General features: G+C 43.6%; 1 protein-coding gene across 7 annotated transcripts in view; it reads right to left on the bottom strand.

Annotated features, from left to right (window-relative positions):
- Positions 1-16,395, bottom strand: part of NCOA7 (nuclear receptor coactivator 7) — a 162,553-nt gene that overhangs the window by 12,269 nt on the left and 133,889 nt on the right. For all 7 annotated transcript variants that reach the window (XM_062186720.1, XM_062186719.1, XM_062186725.1 and 4 more), the window contains exon 11: positions 5,610-5,757. In XM_062186720.1, coding sequence (XP_062042704.1) covers positions 5,610-5,757 — 148 coding nt within the window. The remainder of the gene's footprint in view (positions 1-5,609; positions 5,758-16,395) is intronic.

Raw genomic sequence — 16,395 nt, 5'->3', positions numbered from 1 at the left:
GGGCTGTCTTCAGCTGCTTTTTCCAGGCACATTGGCAGGGAGTTGGATGGGAAGCGAAACAGCCAGGACTTGAACCAGCACCCATATGAGATACTGGCACTGCAGGCGGCAGCTTAACCTTCTACACCACAACACCGGCCCCTTTGTGATGTAGTGTTACATAATACCAGCAGAGTAACATTTAGCCTCTTACATTGTACAATCAGTGTTAATGATGGTAAGCATGGTGATTCTCCACTCCTCAGATCAGATGTCACGAGTTGAAAAGTAGAGATCACCACTGGGTCAATTTTCATGCTCTTTCTGTGACTATCCCAGATCTGAAGTAGCCTTTCGGTCTTGGGGGCTGTGGAGGGGCTAAGGGTACTACTGCACCACTCATCCTGGGGGTCAGTTACAAATAGGATTCCTTGCAGATCAGTAACCATCCCAGGTCAGCCAGAACTGACTCAAGGGCCTGGACACAACCTGGAGCAGAATCACTGGGATTTTGTGCCAGTGAAAGAGCACTTCTTCAGTGCCTGGCACTTCACAAAAATTAGCATTTTTTAAAAAAAAAATCAGTTTTTATTTATTTATTTTTTTTAATTTTTACTGAGAGGCAGAGAGAGAGAGAGAGAGAGAGAGAGAGAGAGAGAGACAGCATGCTCCCATCAGCTGGTTTCCTCCCCCAGTGTGCACAACACCTGGAGTTGGACTAGGCTGAAGCTGAGAGCCAGGGACTCAATCTGGGTCTTCCATGTGGATGGCAGGGGCACCATCCCTTAGAACCAGCACCTGCTGCCTCCCAGACTGCACATCACTAGGAAGCTAGAATCAGAATTGGAGCTGGGACTCAACCCCAGGGACCCTGATATGAGATAAAGGCATCCTAAGCAGCAACTTAACTGCTCACCTCCGTTTTTTTTCTGTAATTTCAGAGACAGACTGAGAGACAGCTACTATCTGCTGGTTCATTCCCAAAATTCATTAACAGCCAGCAAGAACTGGAGCTTGATATCAAATCCAAGTACAATGATGTGGGATGCAGGCATCTTAACTGGAAGGAGAAATACTAGCCCTTCCGGACAGCTAACTTTATTCAGGGCTTCTTTTCTGACCATGAATACCAAGTGTTTTGCCAGGGGCAAAGACATAATTCGGTCTATAGTCTCCACTAGGTGAAGAGACAGCAGAGAGACAACTATAAATTAAATGCATCCACCTCGTGGGATACTAATGCTAAAAGGAGTTGGGACCACCCATGGAGCTCTGAGATGGATTTTCATGAAGGGGCTTCAGTTGGAGAGCTCCGGGGAGGGGTGGGTTTGGGGGAGAGATGCCAGGTGAAGGGCACAGCCAGGTGCAGAGATGACTCTAGGGCTTCTAAGGCTGCAGAAGGGCAGCAAGGCAAGCAGAGGCAAGGGAGAGGAATGAGGCTGGGGAGGGAGCGAGAGTGCAGGATGAGGAAGCTTGATGCTCTGAAGGGGCTTAGAGTTTATCCTGTGGTCAATGTCTGTAAAACCTGGCTGTTCTTCAGCATCACCTAGGAACTCCGGAAAATGCAGATTCTGAAATTCCTCCTCCAGATCCACCGAATCGAAGTGTCCAGTGATAAGGGACTGGACTCAAGTACTTGGGTCCTTGCCACGTGGGAGATCTGGATGCAGTTCCTTGCTCCTGGCTTTGGCCCGGCCCAGCCTAGGCGGTTGCGGGCATGTGGGGAACAGATGGAAGATGTATGTGTGTGTGTGTGAATGCGGCGGCAGAGGGGGGCTGTTCCTTTCAAACAAATAAACATTTTTTTAAAAAAATCCCTGGTGGTTATTCTAGTGATTCCTCAGGTGATTAACAATTGCTCAAGGCAGTGGGGGCCACTGAGTGTTTTGAGCATAGGAGTGTATGAGCTCACTTGTGCGGTTAAGTGACACCTTAAATAGACAGCAAAGCACCAATATAAGACATTACAATGTGATTCAGGAAACAAATCATTAAATAGTGCTGGGGAAAAATTAAATACATCATCTACCATACATTTAAAAAAAAAAGCCAGCTGTAGCCTGAGTAAGATCTTAAATTGAGAGTGCAAGGCTAACTATGCATAATGTCACTAGAAGTAAGAAGCATAATAAAAACGATCAAAAAAGACAAATAGCAAAATGGGGAAAATCTTTCAAAACACAAGGGACAAAGAATCCAAATCCTTCATCACAAAAGAGCTCAGAATAAGTGGTGGAGTTAAGAAGAGCCCTTAGGCCAGCTCTGCAGCTCACTAGGCTAATCCTCCGCCTGCGGCGCCGGCACTCTGGATTCAAGTCCCTGTTGGGGCGCCAGGTTCTGTCCCAGTTGCTCCTTTTCCAGTCCAGCTCTCTGCTGTGGCCCAGGAGTGCAGTGGAGGATGGCCCAGGTGCTTGGGCCCTGCACCCCATGGGAGACCAGGAATAAGCACTTGGCTCCTGGCTTCAGATCGGCGAGTGCGCCGGCTACAGTGCACCAACCGTAGCGGCCATTTGGTGGGTGAACCAACGGAAGGAAGACCTTTCTCTCTGTCTTTCTCTCTCTCTCTCACTGTCTAACTCTGTCAAAAAAAAAAAAAAAAAAAAAAAAAAAAAAAAAAAAGAAGAAGAAGAAGAAGAAGAAGAGCCCTTAGGAAAATGAGCAAAGGCAATGAGTGGACTTCATAGGGAAGAAAGGGCACAAATGGCTACTATTTATATTCATTCTGGCCTCAAGAGTAATCAACAAAATAACAAATTTCAAGGTATCAGTTCTCATCTTAAAAATTAGTAAAAAAATGTTTAGCAATAATACCCTGCTGCTGGCTGAAACAGGAAGAAGGGTATTCTTCACATGTGGGCAAGTTAGGCTGGCATTATATAAAAAAACCAGGAACCTTCCTTAACATGTTTGTACCTAATATCATGAAATTTCACTTCTGGGAAACTAAGGGAATACTAAGGGTTGCAGATCATTTCATCCTTGAAAAAAGCTCGAATCAAGGCAATGATTCCCCAACAGTGGAACTGTTAAATAAAGAGATCAAATATACCACGGAACCAGTAAAAACATAAAACTCTTTAATAATATGATACAGTTCACATCACCAGCACATTCTTAGGGACCCACTCTTCCGGTGATTGCTGACCTTATCCCTTCCACACCATCTACTCTATGATCATCTCTGTTCACATCTAGAATGTTAGTCTCCCTTCAAGAGGGAAACCCTCGCCCCAACTCATCTCTTCTAGCTTTTACTGTGTCATCTCATTTCTTCTCTCTAAAACTAAGTGAGTTCTTTGCCCTCATTTACCAGTTCTCCTTGCTTTCCCTCTACTAGAATCTAAATTTTGACCCTGCCACTTTAATGAAACTGCTTTTGTCAAAGCTACCAACTACTTTCTTGGTTTTAAATCCAAAAGACCCATCTTCTCCGTTCTTGTCTTCTGACCCTTCCAGCTCTTGGTCCTTTTTGACAGGGACTTCCTCCTGCCGCGGTGTCTGAGACCTGGCTTTCCTTGTGCTTCCCTCTCCCTTTTCCAGCTTCTCCCTCTTGGTTACCTTGAAGGACTCCACCTTGGCTCTTTTTAATGCTGGCAAACTTCAAGTTTCTGTTCTCAGCCCAGTTTTCTTCTCACTGTATACCCTTTCCTGTGATGACCTCAGCTACGCTCACAACTTCAATTCTGTTAGCGGTTTTCAAGAGTGTGTCTTCAGATCTCTTTTGTGAGTTTCATGCTTAGTTGTCTCTTGGACATTCCAAGGGTACAAATCGAGATTAAAACCAAAACACAGAACCTTTCTGGATAAATCCAATCCCTCTGCTTTGCACTTTAGCTCAGTGACAAGAAGGTACCATGTCACTCCACTCCCCACTCTAAAAACCAACCAAGAGAAATACTGACATCTTCCTGATACTTCCAATCTGCTAACTCACAATGTCTATCAATTACACCTTCTCTCTGTCTTTTGGAGACACCCAACTATGTCCACCCTTCCTGATGCTCTCTCAGCAGCCATTACCTCTCAGTTCCTGAAAAGTCTCCTTCCTAATGGGCCGTCAAGCCTCTAGAGTTGTCCAACCCTAATCTAGAGCTCCCCACTCAATCTGTGTATCTCAATGTGCTCCCCCATGCTCAAAACCATGCCAACTGTCCCTAAGGAAATGGCCAAACTCCTACTGTTGGCTAACTAGGTCCTTCAAGATCTGCGCTTTCTTTTCCAGCCTCATTTCTTGTCACTCCCTCAGCTTTACACTCTGCTTCAACCCCAGTAAATGTTTGTTGAACCACCCATGAAATGCCCATGCTCTTTCTCCACTGGGTCATTTCTCTGCACAGACTTTTCTCTCACCAACACAATCTGCTTTTTATTTCAATCCCACCCCAACTATGCAGACTCTAATTTCAGACCTATGTTAAGATCAATGCTTCCAGGAGGTGTTTCCTGATGTCCCTGGCTGGGCCTGGTGACTAACTACACACTGCTGAATCACTTGGCACCTCACCTATTGCCACCTGTTACATTATATCGAATGATTTATTTAAATTCCTTGAGGTGAAACCCTACTAATTTCATCCATTGCATCCCTAGTGAAGACAGGGTTTCATGCAGGTTCGGAAAAAAATTACCAATATTATTTCAAGCCAAGTTAAGGAGCTCAAATTTCGTATATTGGGTAAAAGGGATCTGGCAGCATTAAAGAAATTTTTTAAAATATAATTTATTTGGCCAGGGCGTGGCCAAGGCTGAAGCCAGGAATTCAATACAGGTGTCTTCTGAATCTGCTAACCATCTGTCTAAGCTGGGAAAGAAGAAATGCCTTGTGGGTCCGAGAGAGGAACAGAGCTGGAAGGACTCAAGGAGCCAGAGAGTAGGGATCTACGAGGATGAGGAAAAGGCTTAGCCATAGGAAGGAGGCAGACGTATGTCTCCGTGTCTCATCTCCCAGCTTCCCGGTTCTGTGAACTTATTAAGCACATCATCAGATTCCCAGGGCTCTAACCAAAAAAGGTACTTGTCTGATTGGATGAGGGGTGGGAAGTGGGCAAACTACAGCCTGTTAGCCAAATTCAGCCCACCATCTGCTCCTTTTTGGCATATTAAAGAAAGTCTTTAATATTTTTAAAGATAGCATTAAAATTACTGAAAAAAATTTTGATTAATAAAAAAATTAAAAATGAGTAAAAAAAGTAAAATTTTGAGATATATAATAATGGTATGCAATGGAACACAGCTGTGCTCATTAACTTATGTATTTTCAAGGGCTGCTTTTGCTCTATAGTGGCAGACGTGAGTAGTTGCACCAGGGTTATATGAGTTATGAGATAAAAAATATTTAACATCAGGCCCTTTACAAAAAAAACATTCTGACCTTTCAAAGGCGACATGCAGCTAAGAGTGAGGATACAGATGGATGTGTATAGTGGAATCAGAATGAATTGTGGGCATGTATGCACGGTGTTGGCGGTACTGTCCTTGACACACATAATTAAAGTCATCTTGCCCTGTAACTTCCTGGGTCCCCGTTGTGTACTTTATCAGCAAGCTGCTTGGAGTCCAAACTGCAGATCATTTCAACTACACACTGTGCTGACACGACCATGGCAGCACAACTCCACCCAAGTACTCACCTCCCAGCTCTTGGTAGTTGGCTCACTGAAGAAGTTATCAATCATATTCAGTTCCTCTTTTTCCACTACAACAAAGCCTTGCTCTTTGGCATCCTTCCCGTAGACGTCAGGAGACCACTGAACAAAGAATGTGTACAAATGGTCCACCCTGAAAAACACAGTCACCAAAGGCGTTAACACGCACTCTGCTTTTCTGGTAGGCACTAGCAAGGACTCGGATACTCACAACCTCTTTTTCCTGTTTGGCAAATCCATGTTGTTTATTTGAAAATTTCCTTCTGTCAAGATTCTCTGAGTAGCCTTCCAAACTCAAGAAAACAAGAGTCAACAAATGAGGACAGAAATCCATAGGCATTGGGAAATTGTCAAAAATGTATTTTCATCTGAGGGAAAGATCAACGGAGGAAACATAAACTGTAAAACAACCAATGAAATATTTACACTCAATGTGTTTTCATCATTAGGTCTTCATTTACTGGACACTTGAATTCACTAAGAGAAAATACTGAAATTCTAGCTAGGAATAAAAATATACAACACTCCATTGGGTCTTTATGTAGGTCAAAATACTACTATATTGTATTTAATATGTATTAATATAAACCTGTGATTACTAGAAAGCATCAGGAGTAACACTAGCTACTATGTTAATATTAGAAAGAGATCTAGGGCCAGCATTTCCAAAACAGTCTAGATGCTGCGTGAGATGCCTTCCCATATCATAGTGCAGGCTTCAGTCCTGCTTCCTGATTCTGATCCAGCTCCCTGATAATGCATGCCCTGGGAGGCACCAGATGATGGCTCAAGTGTGAGAGACTAGATTGAGAGTGCATGGCTCCTCGCTTTGTCATTTGAGGGATGAACCAAGTGGATGGAAGATTTTTCTTCTCTCTCTGTGTCTCTCTCTTTCTCCCTCCTCTTCCCTTCTCCTCTTCTCTCTCCCCTTCTCTTCCCCCCATAATAAATTTAAAATAATTTTTTAAAAAGACATCCAATTTTATTGCCATTGGAATGTACTTTGCTTCCAATTTCTCTGTTCTCTTATACATATTTAATATATAGAAGCTCTGATGCACCTCTCTAAGCTTAATCAATAAAGAGATAGCTGGTTCCTAAGCAAAGAACAGTCCAGTTCCTCTAAAAATCTCTCCTAAATAAGAGACTCAAGAGAGTTCTGATCTTAGACTCCATATCATCACAGCAGAGAGGGCAATGAAACCAAATGACTGTTTTAAAGATTCTTGTAATTGCAAACTGATCATTTCAATTGGAAGCTACTGTTTGGGACAATGTTAACTTCTCATGAAATTTTCAAAAGTAGTAATTATGCTAAAACATTATAATGATGCTAATGGAACTGAAACAAAACATAAATTTGACCCACAACTTTAATATTCCAATGGATCAAACTATTTTTGGGTTTCCAGATTCCTATTTCCTGTTGCCTACATGTATATACAGCTTGTACACAGTTTTCTTTTCCTGAAATCACAGCCAAGACACAAGTGTTACATGTAACATTACATCTTTACCGTATACCTAATGTTGTATTTGTTTTTCATGGCTACATTTCATGAATTAATAAACCATATTTAGTCTTCATTTCTCTGCCAGGACAGATTGCTTTTATGTCTTTGATTGTATGAATAATGTTGCTCGTATTTCTAAAATCAAGATAATAACTAGTGTTATTCCCAACATTTTCCAGCCATGAATTTCTTGCATAGTCTATGCCTTTTACCATCTCTTGAACTACTGCCTGTTAAGTCACAGAAAGGGATTACTGGGCCAATGGCATGACTTTATGGTTCCTGATTCATGCTCCCAAATGCCTCCAAAAGGATGGCGACTTTCTTTGACACCAACTTTGCAGTTTATGTCTAGGTTTCATTACACCATTAGTTACCTTTCTTTTTAATAAATAAGTTTACTGGGTAAAAGATTTACCTGACTCACTGTGCATTTCTTTACATGTCAGGAGATGTTTCCTTCTTGGTTAGACTGTTCTTTTGTGAAATGCCTTTTTGTGGTTTATGGCGTCAATATTTTTATTTTCAATTTGTGGGAAACTATATACAGTAAACATTAACCACCTTCACATGAGTTTCCAAGTCATTTCCCTTTATATATTAATCATGCCTCTTCCTCCCCATAGTACAGAATTACTAATTTTTATGTAGTTTAAAGATTTCTTTTTAGATTTCTTCTTTAAAACATGTAACCAACTAAGACCAAGTGTTTGTGGCATATTAATATTGATATTAAAGCTAAATATAGATATTGATATAAGCTATGATTATACAGAGATATAATGGTTATGCTTCAGTGCAGCCAGGCCCTGGTACTCAGTTTTGGTCAACCAGCAGCCTTGATGTTGCTGTGAAGACATTTTTAACATGCAGATCAGTAAACTGAGAGTTAAACAGATGACCCTCCGTATTGTGGGCAGGCTTCATCCAACCAGTTAAAGGCCTTAAGCAAAAAAGACTGAGGCCCTGATGAAGTAGGCAGGCACACAAGTTAAAATCGATTAGGTTTGTGAGCTGGAAGATCACGCCTTCGTCATGCCCCTGTGTGACCTCATGCCCCTACCTGGCCACACCTGGGTGCCAACCAGCCAATCAGGTTAATTAACCACTCCCCTTTGGAAGTGGGTTAAAAAGCCTGGGACATGGTGTGTCCACCTTCTCTTCTTTGCCCTGGCCTCTGGCCAGGAGGGGGCTTCCTGGCCTAGATGCTCCTCCACGTGGCTGGTTCCTGGTGCTCGGTATGAACCCAGATTTACCTCTCTCTCTTAGATAAAGCTCTCACTCTCCTCTGCATCTTTCTCACTAAATAAAAGCTTAAAATGTACCATGCTGCCTCATTTATCTATGCCAGTATTTAGAATTCTTCTCTAAATATTAGGCAAGAACCCTCTCGGGCTTATTAATATTGGGGATCTATTAATAAGTGTATGGTGATATCATATGGCACCCCAAATTTCGATGGCATAAGTGGCACCCCAGATGGGACTTCTGGGAAACTTTCAGGGGCCACATTTTCATATAGCTTTTAGGGGGTCATTTCCGATACCACTGAGAAGACAGAATTATGCATTTGGACTTTGCCGAGATTTGATCCTGCGACATCAGCTCTTCACTGGGCTGCCAGCCTGCTTGCCTACCCTGTATCTTTCGCATTTACCAGCCCTCACAATTCCATGAGCCAGCTCCTTATTCTCTGTGTGCAGCACATCCTATTGGTTCTGTTTCTATTGGAGAGCCTTGACTAACACAGCAGACTACTCTGAAAGGAACATGAGAAACTGATCAAAGTGTTTACCTCTGGGGAACAGAATGGCATGGGAGAAAGACATGTTTTATATCAGATCGATCTTTCTTTAAACTTTTAATTTTCAAAATAGAGGTATACTTCTGATTCAAATATCAAAATTATATTTTACAAGGCATGTAATGACAAGTTTCCTTTTAACATTCCTGTCCACCTCACAAAGGTGACTTTATCCATTTTTGCCTGTATTTGTAATGTTTAGATATAAATAAATATGAATACACAATTCTTGTCTTTTTAATTCTTTATCTTAACTTTTTTTCACTTAGCAATATATCTTAGATTTCTTTTACATCAGTGTGTAACAGTTTTCTCACTTTTTCCTTAGCTACAGAGTACTTTACTGCATGATTTACCATTGTTTGTATAATTATCCTGCAAAGTTGGATACTTGGATTATTTCCAAGATTGTGCTGTAATAAACAGTGCTATGATGAATTAACGTCACAGGTGAGTCATTTCCCATTCATACACAGATAGCTGTAGGATAATGGTCCCAGACTGGAACTGCATCATCAAAGGAAAAATTCATTTACAGTTTTGATATGTAATACCATGTTGTCCTGTATAGGGGTAATAATACTTTTACCTTCCTACCTACTAAAAGTTAACTAAGAAAACATGAAATAAATCACCATTCCAGAAGGATCAGATAAGTATACAATTCTAACTCTTTTAATTTTTCCAAAACTTAAAAATCAAGTCCATCTTCAATGTATTTTGGAGGAGAGAGGCAAATATGCATCATTCTAACTTTTGGAAGAGTAGACACTTTTTATGTGCATGTTCACGTTGAAAATTTTCAAATATGAAAACCACAAATGGTTTCTTGATCGTTTGTTGGGTGTCTTACTGGGAGAAACAGCAAAGCAGTCCCAACACCTGGGATCCAGCCTGGTGCTGTGACCTCAGCTTCAGTGTTGCTAGGTGCTGGCCTGGCACTCACCCCTGAGCCCTGGTGTTCTCCTACTGGTGATAAACAATTTCACATAATGGCAATATCAGCTAAGGCCACTCTGTGATGGCGACAAATGAAGACAAAACCAAGACCACTCTGTAATCACATCTGAACACAAAAATCACAAGTGTTCTCCACCCACAAAAATGTCCAAACATCCCCCTAAACTGGGGAGTATGAATAACCATGATTTTTTAATCAATTATAGCATCAATCTCTAATAGTTCTCCTTTTAAGAAGATAGTTGATAACAGAATTTCCGTTGCTTTATGACAGCACTCCCTCTAGAACAAAGTCCTACTTTCTGAAGTCCTCCCCTAAAGTCTCTTAACTCAAATCTAAATCCTGTACCCCCTCTCTCACAGCCGCTTACGGAGATGGTCCACGGTTCCCTCATTGCGGCAGCTCAACCAAATGCGTTCAGCTCCAGGGCCTGTTCCTGGTGATCTCTGGCTGGAGCATACTGTTCCTTAGGCGATACTTCCTGTGCACTGTCACTGTCTACGTGAGCTTACCTTCCAGAGTATTAGAGGGGAGTTGGGGGAATACGGGATGTCACTTAATTCAGCTAGCTCTCCGTAGACATAAAGGACTGACAGCCATCTGTATCTCAGCAGAAACAGCTCGCAGGGTCCTTTCTACCACACTAAAAAGTTCTCCCATTTCTGCACATTGATTTCTGAACCATTTCCCATGTAATTTCTTACTTATGATACAACACACACTTCTAATTACATTTTTAAAGATTTATTTTATTTATTTGAAATGCAGAGTTACACACACACACACACACGTGATTCAGGGGGTTGTATATTTTCTGTCTTCTGGTTCATTACCCAAATGACCACAACAGCCAGGGTTGGGCCAGGCTGAAACCAGGAACCTGGAACTCCATTCAGGTCTCCCAGGTAGGCGGCAGGGACCTGGATTGGAAGCGGGATAGCTAGACTCAAACCGACACTCAAGACACTGGATGCTGGCTGGCACTGCAGGTGGCATGTTAATCTGCCGTATCACAGTGCCGGTCCCTAGATCCACTTTCCATAAGGCATTGCTCATTCTCCCTCTCGCATTTTACTCTCTTGGAGGAAGTTGCCATACAACGTGAACATTCAGTGAGGACGCAAACAATCCAAGAAATGAATGGTAACAGTTCACACTGTCATACACTCTGGAGCAAGACGGCAAGGGAATGAGTGATGAGTCACGGAGTTGGAGGTAAGATTTCATTTCTTCTTAGACGTTATTTAAAAACACCAATTGTGAGAAGTGACAGTCAATAAAGACTTTAGGGAAAGAAACCTTTCTTAGTTGTTACCTGTTACTTCCGTTTCTGCTGACAAGGACATTAATTTTTGTTTAATTCTGCGGATGTAAGATAAGCAGACTTCTTATTGCCGAGGAGGGTATAATTAGGCACACCTTTCTTGATGAAGACAATTGGTTCCTACAATCCACTGGGAGGGTGGATGGGGACTAAGGGGAATTTTTTATGAAGTCTAAAGGATTTACTAAGAAAGACATAGGGCTTAAAACCTTCTTCTTGGAAGCTGAGCATTTTTGGAGCCTCTCTATTGAATGAAGTGGGGCCTAACAGAGGTAAGTACACTGGAGGAAACAGACCCCTTCTCCACCCCATCACTGCTGAAGGGATACTCCACCGAAGGGGCTGGCATCTGCCTGAGCTCGCCCTGATGACTTCAGGAGCAGACACATTTGAGCATGGCATGCTGCTGGTGCTGGGATATAGGCCCAGACCCATCACTAAGGGCACACTATGGGAGGAAATGGCTGTGCATGCGCGTGTGTGTGTGTGTGTGTTTCTTAGGAGCAGAAACAAGTGGCAGTGGGTTGGTGGGTGGTCAGTTTTGGCATAAAGCATTCTTGCCCGCTGATGTCATTCATTCTAGAAGAAATATCTCAGCCTAGGGCAAGAATTTGGGTGATTAGGTTGAGGGGGCTTATTCTAAGCCTCTTCTTTTGGGATTGCCAGGTTTGCAGTAAGTAGTATTCAAGGCTCTGGGTTTGTTTGCGCTGAGAGTGGCCCATGCTGCAGCAGCCAATGGTGGGTCAAGAGCAACTTTAGCACTGGATTTCTTGGACTCATCACAGGAGCAAAATGTCCTTACAGAACAGAAAAGGTATTCTCAAAAAAAAAAAAAAAAAAGTAAATGCTGAACTCCAAGGGGAACAGGTGCATTTTTGCTTCTTTCCATACATAGTCAGAGGACTCATATCACAGGATGAGATGACTACTTCCTTGGGTTTGAGTTTTATTAATGACATAGAAGTAACATTATTGATGAGCATCCTGGTGGTCCTCAGGGCACATACTCCCAGTCCCAACTCATTCTTGCTGCTGCACCTCCCACCTACAGGCTCACAGTTCTGTCTTCCAGGGCCCCTGCCCCAGCCAGTCAGCACTGTTCTCTGTGCTTGGGGAACACGGGGAGCATGGTACAGACTCCCTCAGTGTCCTCCCTCCTCCTCAGGCGGTGGGCTCTGTCTCTGATGCCAACAGAGTCGGCCCAATCTCAGGAAAGTGAGCTGGGAAATCTCAGAGGCGTGTCCTGCAGTGGGCCACTCCGTTGGGGAATGGTTATGTCATTTCTCTCAGACATTCAGGCACTGCACACCCCAACTCGCTTCAGCAATAAATCGCCTCGTGCCTAATATTCCACCATTCTCTCAAGGGCTGCCTTATATGATGCCTCTGTGGGAACAGCAGAGGAATGAGGGATTCAAATAGCCTGTTCCAAAAGAGAAAATTAAAACTTATTTGGAATCCATTCTCTTACATAAGTTCACAGGCCCCTGGAGACCAAAGAGCAGGAATCCATGTTCCTGTTTCCAGCTCCATTTTTGCTCAATTCTCTCTCCTTTGTTTATGCTACTTTACTATTTATTATGACTTCATCGTTTTTCTTTGTGGGTTAAAGTTGTCTTATGTTTATTTAACCTAATTCTTGGAATGGTTCTTTTTGGCCCACTGGGTTTTCCAAGTGGTTAGTTCCCAGAACCCAACCCTGAAAACTGGAAAAGATCTCAAGTCCTGTCCTGCTGCCTCCTACCTTGCACAATCCTCCTCATCACCTGCTGGGTTCCCACCTTGACCTCTGCTCCTGCCCCTTCTCCTGTCCCCCAAAGCCCCCCTGGACTGACACACTGGCAGGCCAATCTTTCCATCCCCCTAGAGGCCCATGGGTGTGATCCTTCTGCACCTACCCTTCCAAATGCCCTCTTAGGGAAACATACGCACACAGACCCCAGAAACTCCCCAATGTGCACTCATGTTTCCAACTCGCATCTCGGGATGATAAATGTTGCTGTGTTTGCTTATTCATGCTTAACGGATTGTTCGGCAATCAACACCCCCGAACCGTGGCCAGGAAAAACCCAGCCTTGGTGCATTTCCAGGCTCTTTCCCTTTTCTCTGACACACAGGAGCTGTTCCCAACCTCCACGTCCTCAAGTTCTCCCCTCTCCGTCCCAGCTGCCCGCCCCTGACCAGAGCGTCCTCTGCAGTGCGGTCCTCACCAGGCTCTCCCCCTGCCATCCTTGCTATGGTGCCGTTTTTCAGAAGACGGCACTCCCTCTTTCATCCACTTTCACTCTCCTCCCCGTCCTCTTGATGGTCCCACTCCTTGCTGAATGCCATCTGTTATTTCTGCCCTATCTCCCCCATCTTTTTCATGCCCCATCTCCATCTTGACGACCCCCACACGTGCTTCTACTGCCCTATTAGAAAAAATTAATGTTTCTGGATGTTGCTGCTTCCTGAATTCCCTCCCACCCTTCACCTGCCCTTCAGAGTGTACTGTCAAGATTTGGGATGGCATATTTTCCAAGTCCTGTTCAGTCCTAGATTCTTCCATGCTGATTGGATTAACCCCTTGGTGTATGCCTTTTGTTAAGTCAAGCCTGGCTCGGATAACTTTCTGGTAGAAGGTGGAGTTTTTACATCTTATTTTTTTTCCTCACCACTCTGCTGAAGCTGATTGTCTTGAAAGACAACAGACTCCACGGTGTCTCAGTCATAATTTGCTAGCCCTGGGAAAGGCTGCTGACCGCCTGGTTGCTAGCTCCCCAGGGATTCGCCCTATGGTCTAGCATCATGGAGAGTCTCTGGGCCTCAGCTGCCTCAGCACACCGTCCTGGGATTCTGGCTGAGCCAACACAGTCACCAGTAATCGCAGCCCCTCTGGCTTCTCTCTGCTTTTGAAGAGGTGGGCATGGTCTCTCATCTCTCTGTCCCTGTCTCTCTCTCTCTCTCTCTCTCTCTCTCTCTCTCTCTCTCTCTCTCACACACACACACACACACACACACACGAGAGAGAGAGAGAGAGAGAGAGAGAGAGAGAGAGAGAGAGAGAGAAGGGAGGGAAGATTCAGAGAATGAACACCAGGTCAAGTACTAGTTCCTGGGAAAAGCTAATTTTTAAGGAAGGAGAAGTAGTTCTGGAAGGAGACCAAGAAAAAATGGCAGAGAGGGAGAAACAATGTGAAACACGACCACACTGTCTTTACCAGGCTGCCTAAAAGTCCTTCCACTGTCTACCCCACAGGCTTTCAGATCAACTCAAACTCCTTGGGGCTTCCTGAGAGCTTTGTTTTGTGCCACCCTCCAAAATGCACTCTTTCTTCTGGCCAGATGACCTAGCACCATTGCTTCAGCATCCATTCTGGCTCTGTGTGTACACTGCTGCTTTAAATAATCAGTAGTAGGGGCCAGCACTGTGGCGCAGTGGGATGACCCTCTGCCTGTAATGCCGGCTTCCCATCTGGGCACTGGTTTGAGTCCCGGTTGCTCCACTTCCGATCCAGCTCCTTGCTAATGCCCCTGGGAAGGCAGTGGAGGATGGCCCAGGTCCTTAGGCCCCTGCACCCATGTGGGAGACCCAGAGGAATATTGAGGTTCTTGGCTTCAGCCTGGCACAACCCTGGCCATTGTGACCATTTGGGGAGTGATCCAGCAGATGGAAGATCTCCCTCCCTCTCTCTCTTCCTCTCGCTGTAACTCTGCCTTTCAAATAAGTAAAAAATAAATCTTTAAAAAAATAATCAGTGGTAGTAATGAAGAAGATGAAGAAGGAAGAGGGAAGAAGAGAGAAGAAAGAAGCAAAGGAAAAGTAGCAGCAGCTACAGCTGCCACCTAGTGAGGACCCTTGTAAGTCTGGGGTCAGGCAAACTTCCCAGAGCATGGACAAGCTCACTTGTTCTCATTGCAAGCCCATGAAGTGGTCACTTTCATATCATTCCCATTTGGTGGGTGAAGAAGCAAATGCTGATACAGATGAACGCACCCAAGGTCACACAGCCCCCTGGGGGTGGACCCACAACCAGCATCAGGTCAGTGCATGGTCCTAAACAACGTTTTACCACTTCCTATGGTTAGCCCTGCTGTCCTGGTTTTACTAGTTCATCATAAACACCTGTTCCTGACAAAGCTGCAGGGCCCAGGGGATGAAAGCTCTATGTGAGTCGATATTTGGACTCAGACATTATTCTACCATTCATGCCTAATGTATAATAATCTATTTTATTAAACAAGACTATTAGTTATGGTGAATTTAATTTACTATTGCTTCCTTCCACCCTCACTTCCTTTTTTTAAAAAAGGCTACGAATAAAGTAGAAAAAAAAAAAGGTAGATTTCTAAGACCTGAAATCCCAAACTGATACCACCTGTTAGCAGTTGAAGGCTCTAGGAAAATTCCTTAGCCTGGATCCAAAGTGAACATTAAAAAAATCAGCTCCTCCTATTGGTGTCAGGCAGTATTAAATGTGCAAGTTCAGTTCAGTTTACTTTTAGACAAGTCTCTGAGAAAGTCCCTTCTATGTCATGACTTAAAAACTTGCCACTGCATAAACAGGCTTGACCAAAATGAATCAGTAGCAGTTAAGATACTAATGCCCTATCAGAGGCTACTTGAGTGGCAATCACAGAAACCAGGACTATACACAGAAAAATATAACTTCTAGACTATCCATGACTTTAGAATGATAAGCAGGAAACATTAAACAATTTGATAGCTATTGTATTTAAAATAGACTTCAGGAGTGGGCATTAAGATGCCCAGATTCCAAACTGGAGTATCTGACTTCAATCTCCAGCTCTGGCGCTGGCTCCTGACCTTCGTCTCCTGATGTTTCAGACCCTGGGATGTGGTGATGATGGCTCAAGTAGTTGGGTTCCTGTCACCCATGTGGGACACTTGGAGTGAGTTCCAGGCTCCTGATTGTGGCTGCAGCCCAGCCCCAGCCCGTTGCAGGCAATGGGGAAGCAAACCAGCAGATGGGAGTGCTCACTGGCATACACACTTTCTCTCCCTCCTGTCTCTGTATCTCATATTAAAAAAAAAACAAACTTACAACATATTATGGTACAGAGAATGGGAAATATTGAAAGAAGACACACAAGGAAAAAGAAGAAGCAAAGCGGATGGCTTAGAAGTAAGAGACTGTGTGTACATGCTGCCCATGGTTACTGGTACT

The sequence above is a fragment of the Lepus europaeus genome, chromosome 3 (genome assembly GCF_033115175.1).
Source record: "Lepus europaeus isolate LE1 chromosome 3, mLepTim1.pri, whole genome shotgun sequence".
Taxonomy (NCBI): domain Eukaryota; kingdom Metazoa; phylum Chordata; class Mammalia; order Lagomorpha; family Leporidae; genus Lepus; species Lepus europaeus.
The sequence above is the reverse complement of the archived record's forward strand: the minus strand, read 5'-3'. Positions and strand labels throughout refer to the sequence as shown.